The sequence below is a fragment of the Emiliania huxleyi genome (genome assembly GCF_000372725.1).
Source record: "Emiliania huxleyi CCMP1516 unplaced genomic scaffold EMIHUscaffold_95, whole genome shotgun sequence".
Lineage (NCBI taxonomy): Eukaryota > Haptophyta > Isochrysidales > Noelaerhabdaceae > Emiliania > Emiliania huxleyi.
This window is the reverse complement of record NW_005194951.1, coordinates 413,101-430,584: the sequence shown is the minus strand read 5'-3', so window position 1 is coordinate 430,584 and position 17,484 is coordinate 413,101. Positions and strand designations below refer to the sequence as shown.

General features: G+C 66.4%; 4 protein-coding genes across 4 annotated transcripts in view; 2 read left to right on the top strand and 2 right to left on the bottom strand.

The window, feature by feature from the left end:
- Nucleotides 1-27: 27 nt before the first annotated feature.
- EMIHUDRAFT_107794 (hypothetical protein) lies at nt 28-772 on the top strand (the record flags this gene model as incomplete). Its single annotated transcript, XM_005756796.1, has 2 exons — nt 28-222; nt 290-772. 2 exons carry the CDS (start codon nt 28-30, stop codon nt 770-772), a joined length of 678 nt encoding a protein of 225 aa, XP_005756853.1.
- A 6,868-nt stretch (nt 773-7,640) lies between these two features.
- Nucleotides 7,641-10,504, top strand: EMIHUDRAFT_107792 (hypothetical protein; the record flags this gene model as incomplete). The annotated part of the gene is made up of 5 exons (XM_005756795.1): nt 7,641-8,129; nt 8,204-8,422; nt 8,907-9,030; nt 9,276-9,394; nt 10,160-10,504. The coding sequence occupies 5 exons, from the start codon at nt 7,641-7,643 to the stop codon at nt 10,502-10,504; spliced, it is 1,296 nt and encodes a 431-aa protein (XP_005756852.1).
- Nucleotides 10,505-10,547: 43 nt separating this feature from the next.
- On the bottom strand, nt 10,548-14,156 carry EMIHUDRAFT_439215 (hypothetical protein). The gene is made up of 14 exons (XM_005756794.1): nt 13,857-14,156; nt 13,496-13,762; nt 13,223-13,368; nt 12,926-13,035; nt 12,807-12,851; nt 12,627-12,653; nt 12,480-12,555; nt 12,363-12,399; nt 12,224-12,287; nt 11,855-11,893; nt 11,604-11,712; nt 11,316-11,455; nt 11,213-11,243; nt 10,548-11,143 (listed from the first exon to the last, which is right to left on the bottom strand). Exons 1-14 carry the CDS (start codon nt 14,096-14,098, stop codon nt 11,016-11,018), a joined length of 1,461 nt encoding a protein of 486 aa, XP_005756851.1. The 5' UTR covers nt 14,099-14,156; the 3' UTR covers nt 10,548-11,015.
- A 1,771-nt stretch (nt 14,157-15,927) lies between these two features.
- EMIHUDRAFT_221241 (hypothetical protein) overlaps nt 15,928-17,484 on the bottom strand; it is a gene marked incomplete at both ends in the record, with an annotated part of 7,203 nt that continues 5,646 nt past the window's right edge. Inside the window, 4 exons of the mRNA XM_005756793.1 lie at nt 15,928-16,049; nt 16,142-16,565; nt 17,009-17,086; nt 17,237-17,302. Of these exons, the coding sequence (XP_005756850.1) occupies nt 15,928-16,049; nt 16,142-16,565; nt 17,009-17,086; nt 17,237-17,302 (690 nt within the window). The remainder of the gene's footprint in view (nt 16,050-16,141; nt 16,566-17,008; nt 17,087-17,236; nt 17,303-17,484) is intronic.

Genomic DNA, 17,484 nt, shown 5'->3' with positions numbered 1-17,484 from the left:
CGCGGCCTGTTCAAGTCGGCGCTTCTCATGTCGTTCGCCCACGCTGCCCGCTCTCTCGTCGTCCCGCCACGAACCCTCCTCCCCTCCCGGCCGTCGCCGTCGAAGCCAGCGCCAACGCCGCTGACGGAGGGCCCGACGGTGCTCGACGGGAGCCGTCTGGTGGACATGGCTCGCGTTGGCGCCACGGCGATCTCGCCGGACGGCAGCCTCGCCTGCTTCGAGGTCCGCCAGTACGACTGGTCGACGAAAAAGTTTGATGCGCAACTGTGGCTCGCCGATCTGCCCGCAGTTCTCGCCTTGCGGCAAGCACATCGCTTTCGTCTCTGACCGCGGTGGCGATAAGACGAACGGCACCGCAGTTTGGATCACGCCTGCCACGGGACCCGGCGAGGCGCGGCTCCTCGCCTCCTTCCCGGTCGCCGTCGGCGATCTCGAGTGGAACCACGACTCATCGGGGATTGTCGTGTCCGCGTCTGTGTACGTCGACGAGGCGGCGCGCGGCGCAAGCGGTCTAGCGGCGATGGAGTCGACGGCCGCGCGCGACAAGGCTCTGAAAGAGGACGAGTCTGGTCTGAACGCCGTGATCTTCAAGCGGCTGCCGATACGCCAGTGGGACTCGTGGCTCACCTCGGCCATGCCACACCCCTTCTTTGTCGGGGTCGTCCCCGAAGCGAAGTCGCCGTCAGGCTACAAGCTCACTGATGTGCCCGCGGTCGACCTCCTGTCTGCGGTGCCGACTGCGGTACCCAGCGGCGCATTCGGAGGATCGTAGGACTGGGCGATCTCCAAGGGGGGCGCCGTGGCGGTCTCGGCCCGCCCCCCTCTCGCTTCTGACGAGGCGTGGACGACCAACCGGCACATCTAAGGGTTTGTTCCGAAAAAGAAAGAAAGAAAGAAAACAGACAACCCAAGGGAGGGATGGGAGGACGGCACGCCGCCACCACACAGGGATTTTAAGGAGAGGTGTGTGATGCGCTAGCCGTCGCCCACCCTAGGGAGTCTGCCTCTTCCTATCTCTTTTCGCAGTCTCTCGCCGCTTCTCGCTGCAACCTTCATGCCACCTCGCGGCCGTCCCACTCTCGTCGTTCTCTCCCTTGTCACTTCCTCCTCTGTTCCGAAGAGTGCAGTCGGTAAGATGGATAATTTCTTTCCCCAGCTTGATTTCTTTTCCTCGCGATGTCTGCCCCGCCGCGCCGCCGCTCGCGCCGCCTCGCCCCCGCCGCAACCGCCGCGCCCTCGCCAGACACGCCGCCGCCCACCCGCCTCCTCGACCTCCCCACGGAGCTCCTCGCGCGCGCCCTCTCTCGCTGCGAACCCCTCGACATCGCTCGCGTCGCGGCCGTCTCTGTCCTCTTCCACGCCTCGCTCGCGGCGGAGGGCATCCGCTTGTGGGCGCAAGAGCGCGGCTTCGAGCTGCCGGCGCAGCCAGAGGGCGAGAGCTGCGCCGTGCAGTGGCTGTGCTTCGCCGCGCTGCTGCGCGAGATCAACCCGCCGGTGAGGCTTGCGGCAGGCCGTCGGCACAGCCTCTTCATCGACGGCGAGGGGCGGCTCTCGTCGTGCGGCACGGCTGAGGCTGCCGGGACTGCTCGGCCACGGCGAGGGTGTGACGCGGCTGAACACGCCGACCCGCATCCCGTCGACGCTGGGTGAGCGCGTCGTGAGCGTGTCGGCTGGAGTTGAGCACAGCCTCGCCATCACCGCCAACGGGGCCGTCTGGAGCTGGGGCTGGGGAGGCTTTGGCAAGTTGGGCCACGGTGACAAGCAGGACCAGCTGCTGCCCAAGAAGATCGAGGCCTTTGCCGGCCAGCGTATCGTCGCTGTGTCGGCTGCAGGCGGGCACAGCCTCGCCCTCACCGCCGACGGTGCCGTCTGGAGCTGGGGCCATGGAGGCTTTGGCAAGCTGGGCCACGGCGACGAGCAGAACCAGCTGCTGCCGAAGAAGGTCGAGGCCTTCGCTGGCCAGCGCGTCGTCGCCGTGTCGGCTGGAGATGCTCACAGTCTCGCAATCACCGCCGACGGCGCTGTCTGGAGCTGGGGCCATGGAGGCTTTGGCAAGCTGGGCCACGGCGACGAGCAGAACCAGCTGCTGCCCAAGAAGGTCGAGGCCTTTGCTGATCAGCGCGTCGTCGCTGTTTCGGCAGGACTCTCGCACAGCTTCGCAATCACCGCCGACGGCGCCGTCTGGAGCTGGGGCTGCGGGGGAGATGGCCGGCTGGGCCACGGCGACGAGCAGCGCCAGCTGCTGCCCAAGAAGATCGAGGCCTTTGCTGGGCGGCACGTCGCCGCTGTGGTGGCTGGATCCCAGCACAGCCTCGCCATCACCGCCGACGGTGCCGTCTGGAGCTGGGGCAATGGAGGCGACGGCAGGTTGGGCCACGGCGACGATCAGAACCAGCTGCTGCCCAAGAAGGTCGAGGCCTTGGCTGGCCGGTGTGTCGTCGCTGTGTCGGCTGGACCAAGGCACAGCCTCGCCCTCACCGCCGATGACGCCGTCTTCGCCTGGGGAAAGGGCGTGCGCGGCTGCCTAGGCCACGGCGACGACCTGTCGAACCAGCTGCTGCCCAAGAAGATCGAGGCGTGGGGTCTAGGGCAGTGAGGAGGGGGCATGAATGCGCAGTCGGCGGCCGTGAAAGCGCGTTCAGCTCGCTGGCCTCCACTACACGCCTCGCGCGACGGCCGGCTGCATGTGACGGGCGTGTAGCTGCGGGAGACGGGCGAGACGTGCAAGGTGGGGCTCTACATGGGCGCCGGCGTGACACTTGTTTTGAGGCTTTGGGTGTTTAAAATGAACTCAGGGGCACGGGACGCGGCACAAACGGCTTCTCGAGAACGGCTTGGGAGCACTTGGACCGCAACTTGGAGTGCGATTGGCCCCGCGCACTTGGAGCACTTGCGACTTGGAGAGGCCCGCCGAGCGAGTGCGAGCCGGCAGCCGCATCCGCGGCCATGTCTCCCGCGGCGCCGCGAGCGAATAATAATAATAGAGCAATCATCTCCAGGGAAGGGACAGTGCGCACCCCGCCCCGCCCGAAAAAGAAAGAAAGAACGAAGACAGACAGCCCAAGGGAGGGATGGGAGGACGGCACGCCGCCACCACACAGGGATTTTAAGGAGAGGTGTGTGATGCGCTAGACACGCGAGTTCCTTTTTACGAGTTTTCCACAACATAGCATGACGTTACGAAAACGGATATGGCTCCTCCAGCAACAACGTTCTCTTTGCCAAAGGAGCTCCCGTCGGTGCTGAAGGCCTTCACGCGGGAAGTGCTTCGCGCTAATCCGGCCGACATATACTCCTTCGGCGTAGAGTACTTTCGCGAGGTCGTTGTGGCCTCCAGGGCGGCGGCTGACTGCGAGCGGGCGTCGAGCGGTGAGGCGACCCACCAGAGGCAGGGACCTGAGGACACTGGAGCCCAGGCAATCGTCGCCCCTCCTGCTCCAGCAGAGCTGGCCGCTGCCCTCCCATCCGCCGCCGAACTCGGCGTGACCGAGGAGAAGCTGGAGAAGTGGCGCGAGCTCGGCGGCGGTGACCTGGAGCCGGTCCTCGCGAGCAGTGCCGTCGCCCTCCTTGACGCGCAGTGGATCATTGGCCACGCCGAGGCGAGCGGCGTCCTCACTCACCGCCAGGCGCTGCCCAAAGAAGCCTTCCTCTCCCTCAGCGACCTCGTCGAGACAACAATCAGCCATACTAGCCTTCCCGTCGCTGCGCTCTCCTACCCGTGGCTGACGAAGGACCACCCCGACCCGGACGGAGCCAACCTCAGCCGCATCGCAAAGGCGCTCAAGGCCCTGCTTAGCGGCGCCATCCGCGTTCCTCGCCTGCAACGTTTCATTAAAGCCGGCAGCAGTATCGAAATTGGGACAGAGCGCAAAACCATCTACCCGCGGCTCGGCGTCTTTTGGGACTATGGCTCGCTGCACCAGCACCCCGACCCGGCCAACGGCATCATGCGCACCGAGGCGGAGGAGGCACTCTTCAGGCAGGGGCTGGACTGCCTCGGCACGCTCTACTCCCACCCGTACACATTCGTGCTGCGGCTGACCTCCTTCCCAGACGGCCACAAGACGGAGGACCAGCCCGAGGGCACCAACGTGGCCAAGTACTTTGATCGCGGCTGGTGCTACACCGAGAGCAGCTGGGCGAGCCTGACCAAGTCCAGCGCCCTCTCGCTCGACCTCGGCCGGATGCGCGACGACATGGAGTACCACTACTTTGAACTCCGAGACGACTGCTCCAAGGACGGCGGACGGCGCCCTCCGCTGCATCCGTCTCGGTTCGCGGCGGAGCTGGAGACGAAGAGCTTCACCAACGGCAAGGGTGACAAGCCGCTCGTGAGTATGCTGTACAAGGCCGCCTTCGAGGAGCAGTTTGGCAAGTCGACCGAGCTGGACTACTTCAGCCTCGGCTGGGGCGACGCGGAGGCGGGGCAGCTGGCGGAGGTCCTCGCGAGCGGGGCAGCGCCGCGGCTCGAGACGCTCGGGCTCTACGGCAACAAGATTGGCGACGAGGGCTGCACGGCGCTGGCCGCCGTCCTCGGCAAGAAGGGGGCAGCACCGCGGCTCGAGAAGCTCTTGCTCAACGGCAACCAGATTGGCGATGAGGGCTGCAAGGCGCTAGCCGCCGCCCTCAAGGAGGGGGGCGCCCCGAGCTTGAAGGCGCGAGACGCCCCCTCTTTGCCACACGCCCTCCCCGCCCTGAGTATGCTCATCCTCCCCTCGCTTGTAGACGCTCTACGTGGACAATGAGGAGCAGCCCGAGCTGGTGGCCGCGTGCGAGGAGCGCGGCATCGAGCTCGTCTGAGCCTCCCCAGTCTGGGAGGGGAAAGAGAACCTCTTAGCGCCATCTGTTGTCATACATGTCGAGCGGCTCGGCGCGCCTCGGTCTTTTGCGCCTCGGCCTTTTGCTGCGCTTCGTGGAGCTCGGCCAGGGACGGGCGGTTGGGGAGGGCCGACTCGAGGCGCTCTTGGATGGGGCTGCGAGGGTGCAGCTTGCTCGGGGAAGAGAGGGATCGAGATGCGTAGCGAGGTCATGGTTTACCCACGAACGAGCGTGTCGTCGGAGCCACAGTTCTTGCCTTGGACGGGGTCACCCCAAACTCTGAAGGCGTCTGACCTTCTCAGTGTTGCTGTGAAATCACTCTCGCTTCTCGTAGCTCAAATATTTCAAGGTGCGCGCAGCCCAGAGGCAGGGCGGTCAGGTCGCAGCACACGCAGGTGGGAGACCTGATCGGAGAGAGGCCATCGAGAAAAAAAAATTGCGTTTTACCTGCGAAAGACACTACTCTCCCCCCCCCGTCACTTGTCCCCCTTGGCTTGGCGCGCCTCTCCCCCAGCTCTCGGTATCGCGTACTGCACGAGGCTACCGTGGGCCCCGCCTGCGCGCTGGGGGTTCCCTGCCCTGTCGGGAAGCCTAGCTCTGAACCTGGGGTCGCTACCTAATGCGGGGCTCCTGGACGGGTGATGAAGTTCGCCTTGAATCTCTCGTCTCGCTTTCCCCCCTACTCGCGTCCATCGGGGGTACTCCCGTGCTTGGCTCTCTGATCTCCCCCCCCCCCCCCCCCCCTCCTTCCCTCTCCGGGATGAGAAGCGCGCTGCTGTCCCTAGAGTGGGGTCGGGTGTTGGGGGAATTGATTAGGCACCATGTTGTCCGCGGCCGCCCACGGACGATCGCCGGAGTGGGCCGAAGGACAGAGGCTTGCCTGCGTGGGGGCGCGCGGGCGCCCACTCAGGCTCGGCCTCCGTTGTCTCAGCCTTCAGTTCACCTCTCCTAGCGCCCGGTTTTGCGTGGCGACCTTCATTTCGGGGTCGAAGGTGCTACACACACTTGCCCCCTGGTGGTCTGGCACTCGGCGTTATACCTACTGGGGTTCGGCTGTTTTTCTTTTATTTTCTGAACCTCGGGGGGGGAGGGGGGAAGTGGGTCCCCGCGGTGTTTTTTCTTTCCTGTCAGCAAAAAAAGCCTCGGCGTTCTCCATAGGGGTTCCGTGTTTTTCTTTCTTGGAATTCTTTTTGGGACAGGCCGTTTGTCGTAAGAATTTCGGCAGAATATTTTTAGTGGCGCGCACTCTCCCTACTTTTTCGGTGGGGTCGAAGGTGTCGGGGCGTTGCTCGAGGAGGCGCGGCGAAGTCTTTGACTTTTTTGTTTTCTTTTTGTGGCAAACAAGAAATACCGGAGGTTAATACAGTGCGCACAAGTAGCAGTACTGCGTGCGGCATGCGCGGGCTCGACGTGAGGCAGGCTGGCTCTACGTAGGGCTGTCGCGGGGTGCGGGCTGCATCGCTGTGCGGGGACTGCGCGGCGTGCACATGTACCTCGGGTTCCTTGTGCTGTGTGCTGTGTGCAGTCAGACTGGACAGCAAACTGAACGGATATGGCGGAGCGCGCGCGCAGCGTGCCACGCGCGCGCAGCGTGCCACGCGCGCGCCTCGTGCAGTGCAGGACGCGAGGCGGCAGGGGCGCAGCGGAGCACGCGGGCTGAATGGTTCAGAACAGGGCTGTTGTGCAGGCTGCATGCAGTCTGCACAGCAGCCCTGCTTGGGTAACGGAGCGCGTGCTCGGTGGCCTGCGCGCGCGGCGTGCCGCCGCGCGCGCCTCGCGGTGAAGCGTCCTGCCGGGCGCGTCGCGCTCCGGTGCGGCATGGTGCCTGAAGAAGGTGCAGGCGCCTGTGCAGTGGGCGCAGACTGCAGTGAGAGGTGCACTGCGGCGCGCGCGTCGCGGCGTGAGTGGTCGTGCGCCGGGCTCTGGTGGTGCGAGAGGCGCGTGGCTGGTGCGGGCGGCTCGGGACAGCCATGGGGTGCCAGCACAGAGCAGACGCACATGGCACAGCTCTGAAATGGCGCTGCGCGTGTTTGCGTGCGCGCGGGGACGTACGTGCAGTTTTCACGCGGTGTGCGTGGAGAGGGTCATGCAGGGCGCCGGAAGCGCGTGTATTGGCGTGTGTGGGAGTTCGGGTTGCCCGTAAGGCGGTAAGATTCGCATGAGAGGCCTCCATGCGATGAGGTGGACCAATTCTCGAAAGAAAAGGTGAGAGGCCATCGAGACTGATTCGAAGGCGAGGAACGAGTTGGCACTTGGCTCAAACAAATCCGAATCTCGCCTTGTGCTAGGCCGGACCCCTTAACCGCCACACCCTTTGTCAAAAGAGTACGCATCCTGTTCCTCTGGGGGGGCGCGGGGGCCCTAGAGGGGGGGAGATGGGGTCCCCCGGCCCGCCGCAGGCGCCGATTTTTTCGAGTTTTTTAAAGAACGAAAACAGACAACCCAAGGGAGGGATGGGAGGACGGCACGCCGCCACCACACAGGGATTTTAAGGAGAGGTGTGTGCTGCGCTAGCCGCCCGAGTTCGGAATAGCTTTTTTGTATCGCGCGCCTTGCGGGGGGGGCGCGGAAAAGAGGAACCTTTTTTTCTTCAATTGTGGCGGGGGTGGGCGGGTGCACGGAGCTAAGTGCCTCGCCACCCTCGCAGGAGTCGCTTAGGCGGCTCCCGTGGTGTACCTGTGTTAGTGCCAGTGCGCGCCAGTCCCGTGCCCAGTGTTGTGCGAGGGAGTTCACGGCTAAAATTCTTCAATTCCGCCGCCGACAAGCCTCCCAGCCGCCGCCAGCCCGCTCGCTGCCTCTCCACCGCCTCTGAGCCGCCTCTGATGACCTGCCCGTTGCTGCGACCCGCATCGCTGCGAGCGGTGCGCGGCCCGTTGCACCTTGCGCGGTCACCCGGCCTCGCCGCGGTCCGGCTCCAGCTCGAGGCGGCCGACGGCCTCCGCCGCCGCCGCTCGTACTGCAGCGCGGCTTTGCACGCGCTCGACTGGCAGCCGCTCGACTCGGGTGGCGCCTCGTGGACGCGCGTGCCAAAGCTGTGGCAAAAGATGGGCGAGGGCGCGGTGTTGCTCCGGGCGCACGGGATCGTGCCGCCAGAGGTTCGCGAGGCGGTGTGGGCGCTCATCCCGCGGCTGAGCTTTGACCGCGACGCGGACAGCGTCGACGGCGCGCCCACCTTTGAGCTGCGCTGGGCGCGGGAAGGTCGCTTCACCCATGACGGCCTCGCGGCGCTCCTTGCCGAGACGGTCGAGGAGCGGCTGCTGCCTCTGCTGCGCCGTTCGCCGCTCTGCGACCAGGGCGGCGGCTCCGAGCTGGTGCTGTGCGAGACTGAATTAATCATGAATAGTTGATTAATAGTTAATTAGGCTCCGAGCTGGTGCTGTGCGAGGCACTCGTGCGGTACTACGAGGACGGGCGCAGGCGGGTCCACCCGGCGCACTTTGACGCCGACGCGCTCGTGACTGCCGTGTTTGAGGTCTCGCCGCCCGACGGCTTCGAGGGCGGCTTCTACGTCCAGCCTGGGGCTCACGTCTCCTCGCGGCTGCCCGTGCGGCTCGAGGCGGGGGAGGTGATCGCGCACTCGTTTGACCTGCAGCACGGGGTCGAGGTGAGCTCCCCATCTCTCCCCATCTCTCCCCATCTCTCCCCATCTCTCCCCATCTCTCCCCATCTCTCCCCATCTCTCCCCATCTCTCCCCATCTCTCCCCATCTCTCCCCATCTCTCCCCATCTCTCCCCATCTCTCCCCATCTCTCCCCATCTCTCCCCATCTCTCCCCATCTCTCCCCACCTCTCCCCACCTCTCCCTGCAGCATGGTGTCGAGGTGCCGTTCTCCGCGCGTTGGCGCATGCACCTCTGAGCCACTCTGTTCACCTCCGTGCCGCTCCGCACCTCTGCACTCCACACCTCGTTGCCACTGCACCGCTATGCCACTCCGAACCTCCGAACGAGGCTCAGCCTGCACCTCTGAGCTCCGCCGTCGCCTCCTCCCTCCTCCGCGCGCGTCGCCGCCGCGGCCAGGTGAGCTCCGGCACGCGCTGCTCCCCCCATATCTCCCCATATCTCCCCATATCTCCCCATATCTCCCCAGGTGAGCTCTGGCACGCGCTGCTCCCTCATCCTCTGGTTCGCCGACTCTGCAGCCGCGTGCAAGGACAAGAGCCGGCCGTGGTACGAGCGCGCCGCCGCCAACGGCAAACGCTCGCCGCTGCAGAGTGCCCCTCAGACGCAGAGATGGGGAGATATGGGGAGATATGGGGAGAGATGGGGAGAGGTGGGGAGAGATGGGGAGAGGTGGGGAGAGGTGGGGAGAGGTGGGGAGAGGTGGGGAGAGATGGAGAGAGGTGGGGAGAGGTGGGGAGAGGTGGGGAGAGGTGGGGAGAGGTGGGGAGAGATAGAGATTAGAGTGCCCCTCAGACGCAGAGCTGAGCGCGAGACTGCGCGTCTGTGCTGTGAGCAGGCAGCGTCGACGCGCTCTACAACCTGGCCAAGAGTCGGCGCGTCGACGACCCGCGCGGCTCGCTCCGCGGCATGCGGGAGGCGGCAGAGGCGGGCCACTTCATGGCGCAAAACGACCTGGTGCGAGGCCAGAGCAGCAGCCGCAGCAGCAGCAGCAGCAGCAGCAGCAGCAGCAGCAGCAGCAGGCGCCTGCTCCTGCACACACACACCCTCCTCGATGCCGCGTCTCTCTTCACCAGGCGGGCATGCGGCTCGAGGGACGGGGGCTTGATGAATAGTTAATAGTTCGTCAATAGTCAATTAGGCGGGCATGCTGCTCGAGGGCCGGGGGCTGCCCGGCACCGCTACTCGCACGAGGCCGGAGCCTTGCTCCACGCCCGCCGCACGGCCGTCGCCACGACTCGCGTCGCATAGGCGCGGAGCCAGGACACTTCCGTGAACCTTCTATGTGCCTTCCATGATCCTAGACTTGGCTCCGTGCAGGCGCGGAGCCGGACGAGGCGGGCGCGGAGCGGTGGCTCAAGGAGAGCGCCGGGCAGGGTTTCTACCGCGCGATGGTCGGGCTGGCCGTCCTGTGGGGAGATATAGGGAGACATAGGGAGATATGGGGAGATATGGGGAGATATAGGTCGGGCTGGCCGTCCTGTGCGCTCGCCGCGAGAGGGCGGAGGAGGCGCTGTCGTGGCTGCGGCGGGCGGCGGAGCAGCGGGCAGACCCGGAGGCGTGCGGGCCGCATGAGTGGGAGTAGCGAGGAGCAGGAGTAGGAGTAGACACTCTGCCCCTGTCCGGAGGCGCGGGCCGCAGAAGAGCCTTCAGCTGCCTCGCACCCGCGCCACATTCCTACAAGCACGCGCCCCTTTCTTCCCGCCGCCCTCCGCCGCGCAGGTGCTATTTGCGTTGGGGATGAACTATTTGCACGGCACTCTCTCCGCCGCCAAAGACGCGGACCTCGCCGCAGAGTGGCTCGGCGGAGCGGCGGAGATGGGGCACCCAGCGGCGCAGGCGCAGCTCGGGCTGCTGCTGCTCAGCGGCGCCGACGGAGGGGGCGGGGAGGGGGCGAGCGGCGCCGAGTTGTGGCTGCGCCGTGCACACGAGCAGGGCAGCTTCGACGCCGCGACCGCCCTCGCCGGTCGGTACTTGCGCGGCGGCAGAGTCGGCGAGCTGGGCGGCCTCGTCGTGGGAAGGCTGCGGAGGGCCGGGCACGTCTCGTCAAAGTGGAGCTGGAGGTAGCGCGTAGCGGGCGTTGTAGCTTGAAGCTACAACGCCCGCTTGTACAGACAGACTACACTCTATATACAGTCATGACACATGAGGGTCAAAACGCGTTCCTATCGAGCCGCGCATGAACATGTGTGTCTGCAGTGGTGCAGAGAGTGTCGAGAAAGCCAAGGTTGTCGTTGCTATGTGCAACGCCTGTTATTCTGAATCTGATTTCCCGCTCTTTTCGCTTTCGAGAGGGGGAGCGGTGCACACTTCTGGAGTGAGTGGGGACTCTGGAGTCTGCTCGCGCAGCTCGTCTCGACAGGGTCTCTCTCGGTGCGACTCGCTTATCTCCGCAGTAATCAACGACAGGGAGAGTGCCAGCGGGGCCCCTCCGTCGGAGACCGCCCCTCGCGCACGCGCGCAGCGCGTCATGGAGTCATGTGTGTACAGCTGCAAGTGTCAGGTCGCAAGTCGGTCCGATCCGGACGCGGTCGCCACGCACCGCGCGGCGTGTTCAGCGCAAGTGCCGCGTGCCGCCTCAGAAGCCGGGCGACATGACGCGCACGTGGTGCTCGGCGGCGGAGATGGTGCGCCCCATCGCCTCGACCGTCTCGCAAGGGAACTTGCCGACGGCGCACTCCCCGGAGAGCATCACCGCGTCGCTGCCTATAAAAAAGAAACACGCGCTGAAAAAAGAAATAGACCACGCGCCGGAGAGCATCACCGCGTCGCTGCCGTCGAAGATTGCGTTCGCGACGTCGCTGACCTGGCGGGAGATATGGGGATGTAGGGGGAGATAGGGGGAGATATGGGGAGACTTCTTGAGCACGTCGCTGACCTCGGCGCGCGTTGGCACGGGCGCGTCGATCATCGACTCCATCATCTGCGTCGCGGTGATGCAAAACTTGTTCGCCTCGTTTGCTTTCTTGATGAGGAACTTTTGGGCGAAGGGGACGCGCTCCAGGCCGAGCTCAACGCCTAGAGACGAGCACCATATCTCCCCATATCTCCCCATATCTCCCCCACATCTCCCCATAGCTCGACGCCTAGAGACGACCACACCACTCGCCGCTCAGGAGACTCGGCGGCACGGTCGGCGCGCCGCGGGCGAGGGGGGCGGCGGTGCCGAGGTCGCCGCGCGCCACCATCAGCCCGTCGGAGAGGGCGAGGATCTCGTCAATGTTCTTGAGGGCCGCCGGCTTCTCGATCTTTGGGATGATGAGGGGGCGCTGCTCCTGGGGAGATATGGGGAGATATGGGGAAGATATGGGGGAGATATGGGGGAGATCTGGGATGATGAGGGGGCGCTGCTCCTGGGAAGATATGGAAATATGGGGAGATATGGGGGAGATCTGGGATGATGAGGGGGCGCTGCTCCTTGGGCATTCCCTTTGCGTCCATGATGTCGATCAGCTCCTGGGGAGATACGGGGAGATATGGGGAGATATGATGACGATCGGCTCCTGGAGTGCCAGAGATTCGCCCGAGATTCGCCCGAGATTCGCCCGAGAGTGCCCCGAGAGTGCCCCGAGACGAGGACGACTCGCTCCTGGATGTCGCCGCCCTTTTGCATGTCAGATCTCCCCCATACCTCCCCCATATCTCCCCATAGCTCCTGGATGTCGCCGCCCTTTTGCATATCAGATCTCCCCATACCTCCCCCATATCTCCCCATAGCTCCTGGATGTCGCCGCCCTTTTGCATGTCAGATCTCCCCCATACCTCCCCCATATCTCCCCATAGCTCCTGGATGTCGCCGCCCTTTTGCACGAACGAGACAGCCATGTAGTCCACCTTGTCGATCAAGTACCTGCAGCGCGAGTTCGCGGCGAGCCGTCGGGAGAGGGCGACTTCGGAGGCGGCGCCCTCGGCGACGGTTCCGCACGCGGCGTCGTCGCGGTCCTTGGCGGTGAGGGCGGCGCCTATGGGAGGTGCCTCGGGGGACGTGTCATGGACGCGTCCCGGACGATTGCAGTTCCCTCGGCGGTGAGGGGTAGTGTACAGTCGATCTGCAGGTCAGGCACGTTGATACCCTTGCGGGACTTGAGCGGCCCTCCGATTGTGATCTGGCAGCGGACCTAATTCATTAACGGTGAGCTGTTAATTAACTGTCAATTAACTAGCCGCCGATTGTGATCTGGCAGCGGACGGTGTCGGGCGAGACGCGCTCCGTCACCTGCGGGGGTAGGAGGGGGGGAGAGGGGCGGGGGGTGAGGAGGGGTCCGGTTGAGCGCTGTGGCGCTGCAAGCTAGCCACAGGGAAGGCCGTCGCCGGCTGATCTCGACTGATCTCGGCCGATCTCGACTGATCTCGGCTGATCTCGAACGGCCTTCATCGCGAGGAAGCCGTCGTTGAGCAGCACGTCCATCCCAACCTCACGGCTCAGAAACCAAATCCTCAAGACGGACCACCCTCGTCGCTGCGCACGCCCCCCCACGCCCCCCCCACCTCAAGCCCGCGCAGCATCGCGTTCTGCTCCGTCGTGTCGGCGAGGGTGATCCGGCCGGGGACGGTGAGGTCGGCGTCGCTCTGCATGAGCGCCATCTCGACCGTCTCGCCTGATCTCGGGGGCATCTCGGCTGAGCGGGAGAATCTCCGAGAATCTCGGAGAATCTCTACAGAGAGGTGGCGGGTCCCGCCGCTCTCTCGTGGAATCTCGTGGAATCTCGTGGAATCTCGTGGAATCTCGTGGAATCTCGTGGTATCTCGTGGTATCTCGTGGTATCTCGTGGTATCTCCGCGCGCCGACGACCAGCTCGACCGCCTCTCCCTGCACGGTGCCGCACCGGAACTTGGGGCCTTGCAGGTCTCCGAGGATGTAGACTTCGCGGCCGAGCTTGGCGGCGGCGGCGCGGATGATGGGAACGATCCGCTCGAAGTCGCCGCCTTGCCTGCGGCCGAGGGGGCGAGGTGCCGCTGTGAGGCGAGGGGCGTAGCGGGGAGGGCGCGGGGAGATACGGGGAGATACGGGGAGATACGGGGAGATGTGGGGAGATGTGGGGAGATGGCGTCAGGCGCCGGTGCGACGAGTTGAGGCGAAAGATGTCCAGGCCGGACTGGATGAGCTTCTCGATCATCTCGGCGGTCATGGTCGCCGGCCCCAGCGTGCCGACCACCTTGCCTAGCCTCGCCAGCGGGTCGTCCGGCCGCCAGTTTAGCAGCTCCGAGCCGATGTCGAGCGCCGAGCTCGGCCCGTTGTGCTTGCCGCTGTAGCCCGCGCCGCCGACCGGCGCCGCAGAGACGGAGGAGGCGGCGCTCATCGTCGCGGTCGGGCCGGCGCCGCCGCTGCCACGGGAGAGCGCGAGAGCGGCGGTCAGAGAGGGCAGGGAGACGGAGGAGGGAGAGAGACGCGAGCGGGACGGCGCGGGAGAGGCTTCACCCGGCGCTGCGCTTGGCGAGGTACTCGGCGAATGACTCGGCCTTGTGGATCGCCTGCTGCTTGCCCTTGGGGTCGTTGGGATCGTAGACCGTCGGCTCGGGGTCGCGCGTGGCCTCGCCACCGCCGAAGCCCTTTCCGCCGTGCTGCAGCACGATCTGCGCGCGGCGGTGCTGGGCGGCCATCGGCACGGCGACAAAGGCGGAGGCGGTGATGCACTGCATCGCGAGGAGAGTGTAGAGCATGGTGCTCGTCGGGTGGGTGCGGGAGGCCGCGGCGAGTTTGAGACGCCGGCGAGCTCAGCGCCGGATCTGAGCGGCTTATTGCAAACGGGTATTTCTTTTTCGGGAGAAATTGCTCTTTCGAGGTCTCGCCGACGCTCTGCTCCAACCGAGACCTCGAGACCTCGGGGATCGTGCTTTGCCCCGGGCTCGACACAGCGACGCTACCGGCCACACCCGAACACCAACGGCTCCGCTCTTTCGACGCGATGCACACTCCATACCGGGAGCCGCAAGCCTCAGCTTACGGTGGCGGCGAATGCTAGCTGTATTCGCCGGGCGTGCCACGGCGCCGGCCGGCCCACATCGTGCCGAAGCCGCAAACCGAGTGCCTGCTCAATCGTGCTGTCACTCGTGACCGCTTCGCGCCTACGTTGCTGCCACGGAGGCGCGCCGGTGTCACGTCCATTGGCGAGCAAATCATCAGACCGCGCGTGCTGCGCACGCAGCCACGCCGGCGCACGCGCAGCGTGAAAGCTCTCGCCGCAATCCCAGTGCGAAGGCAGCCACCGCAGCCCAACAAGGCTGGCGCCGAGGCCAGCAGCGCGTTGCCACCCCCGACCCGATCACACCGCGGCGGCGACGCCGCCTTTGCACCGACGCGGCTGCCTTGCTGACGCCGTACCAACCTGCAGGGTGACGAGCCGCTCGCGGAGCCCAGAGCCGGTTGGTGCTGCTGTTGTCGGCCGGAGTGTCGCCGTGACAAGCACGCCGCTGTCGGGCGGCGGCGAGCATCGAGATCGGCAGGGCGACATGCGGCCCGCTGCGGGCGGCGGCAGCACATGGCGGACGACCTTTACGCCGCCGCCCGCACATAGCCAGGCTCACGAGCTGCCGCCAGAGGCTACGCCGCACTTTGAGAGCCGCCGCAGCTCCGCGTACTGGTCAGTTCGGCCCTCGTGGGCGGGCTAGACGCGTCCTTCTTCCCGGCCGGGCGCTCGAGCTCGAGCAGATCCGGGCCCACGAGGCGGGCACGACCGCCTTCGTGGGCGAGGTCGAGTCTGTTGGCCGGCGGTGGGCGCGAGAGGCTGTGAGATGCGGAGAGCGGCTGCTGGCGGGTGGGGTGGTAGGTGGCCGGTCGTGTGGAGGCGCGGTCGTGGCGCGCGACACACCGGCAGAGAGGCGACCCGTCTGTCTGGCGCACAGCGTGTGGGTCTGTCGCCGTGCGGCGTGTGTGCGTCTGTGGCGGATGTGTGTGTGGCCGGTGTGTGGGCGGGCCGTGCATCGGCCTCGCTGCGTAGTCACGTAAAAAGGCGCGCAGTCGACTCTATTTCAGCGCAGTACTAGAAGCGACCCAACCCCACCATAGAAGTAATATCGTACAAAGGACACGGCCAAAGGCCCGACTCTCCGCAGCACACAAGCACACCTCCGGCTCAACAGTCTGCTTCACACCCTGTGCGCAGCGAGGAGGAGCACAACACAAGTGCGCCGAGGCCTCGGATCGCACGTCCCCAGCCCCGCCGCACTCCCCTCCCGCAGACGTGGTTCGGAGGCGCGGGCGGCGAGTCGTACACACAGCCATCGAAGGCCTCAGGTTCTCGCCGCTCCCCCGCCCCTCGCCAAGCGCAAGGGCTCGCTCTGGTCTGCTCTCTCTCTCGACTCTCTCTCGCCTCGACGCCGCAGCCGCGCCTCGAGAGGCGCCGCCGCCGCGGCCGAGCGCTCGAGGCAGCTCGCGTCGCCGCCGCCGCCGAGCCGCCACACCTCCGCTCACTCCGTCGCGCGGCCACGCCGCAGCCACGCCGCCCGCCCGCCGCCGCCACACGCCTCGCCGGCCAGAGACGTTGGCGCGCTCACTCCGCCTCGTTGAGCTTGCGGCGCTTGACCTGGCCGACGGCCAGGGTGTCCTTGGTCGCGAGCCCGCCCTCCGCCCGGCAGCGCTTGAGGTGCGTGGCGAGCTCCTTCTCGTTGTTGCCTGCGAGCGAGCAAGGGTGTGGGACGTGAGAGAGGAGGGTGGGTGGCGAGCGTGGTTTGAGAGACAGAGTGGGGGAGGGGGGAGCAGCGCACTCTTGCCGCGGTCGGCGTACGACGCCCAGCCGCAGACGCAGGCGGCGCCGATCACGCAGTGGCCGTCCGCCTTGGTCTTCGAGAGCCGCCCCTCGCCGCAGGTCGGGCAGTGGTAGGGCCAGATGCCCGTGTGCTTGGGCTCGTGCTCCTTGTAGGCCGACGGCGAGCGGAAGCTCTCGCCGCAGCCATCCCACAGGCAGCGCTTGTTGTCGTGCTCGACGCCGTGCGTCGCTGCGCACGCCCACGCCGCGTCAGCCGTGTCGTGCAGCGAGTCGCAGCTTGGGCACACGAAGCCCTTGCGTGGCGGGTCGCCGATGGAGTGGAGCGCCTCGTGCCGCTGCACCCCCTGGAGGTTGATAGTGCCGCTGCTGGAGAGGGTGCACTTGGTCCACGGCTTCGCGCAGCCGTCAAAGAGGCACTTGACCTGCGGCCAGGCGGCGAGGGGGGGCGTGGGCGTGCGCTGGCGACGAGGCGACCGGCACGAGGCTCGGTTCGCTCCGCGGCGTGCGCTGCGGGGCGGGGCGGGGCCCTCTGCGCGGACGGCGAGTGAGGGCGGCGGCTACTCTACTACGCGCGGCGCCTCGTTGCCGTTGCGGACCTCGCGGCGCGGCTCGAGCCCGGGATGGGCGCGCTCGATGTGCTCGAAGATCCCCTCCGCCGTATCGCGGAACTGAAGGCGGGGAGGGAGGCGGCGGTGGAGGGAGAGGGGCGCGCGCAGAGGCGGCGGGGTGAGGAGGCGGCGAGGGGGTGAGGCGGAGTGAGGGTTGGCGGCGGCGAGGGCGGAGGCGTGGGTTAGGGTGGAGAGGGGGGAGGAGGCCAGAGGGCGGAGGCAAGACTCGCCTCGTCGCAGTCGGGGTTGATGCACACGAAGCCGCGGCCGCCGGGGGTGATGCTCGCAGAGGCGCCGCGGGTCGAGACCCGCTTCTTCTTGCGCTCGCCGCCCGCCTGCGGACGTGGCGGCGGTCGACGCTCGGGGCGGGCCGGATAGGGCGGCGCGGAGCATCGCCGGGCGAGCCACAGGCAGCCGTTGCGAGAGCAACCCCCCGCGCCAGCCCGCCTCTGCCGCATGTGGGGTGCAGAGGGCGCGCAGGGCACCTTGGCCTTGCCGCCGGTCGGCGCCTTCTTGGCCGCCTTCGCCTTGCGGGAGGGCTTGGCGGGCGCCTGCGCGACAGAGGGAAGGAGCAGTTAGTGCGCGCCACGAGAGCGACGCGCGCGGGCTCCCTGACCATCAAGGCCTGCCCGTCCCCCCCCCCCCCCCCCGAAAAATCTTTCATCCCTATGTGCCATCTACACTTGCACTCCCTTCCATCACTCATCGTTTGTCGCCAGCCCGCGCCACCTTG

Coding starts and splice junctions, on each gene's coding strand:
- EMIHUDRAFT_439215 (XM_005756794.1), bottom strand. CDS start 14,098: ATGCTCTACACTCTCCTCGCGATGCAGTGCATCACCGCCTCCGCCTTT. Junction 12,400..12,479: donor GCCTGACCTGCAGATCGACT/GTACACTACCCC, acceptor CACCTCCCATAG/GCGCCGCCCTCACCGCCAAG. Junction 11,894..12,223: donor AAAAGGGCGGCGACATCCAG/GAGCTATGGGGA, acceptor GTATCTCCCCAG/GAGCTGATCGACATCATGGA.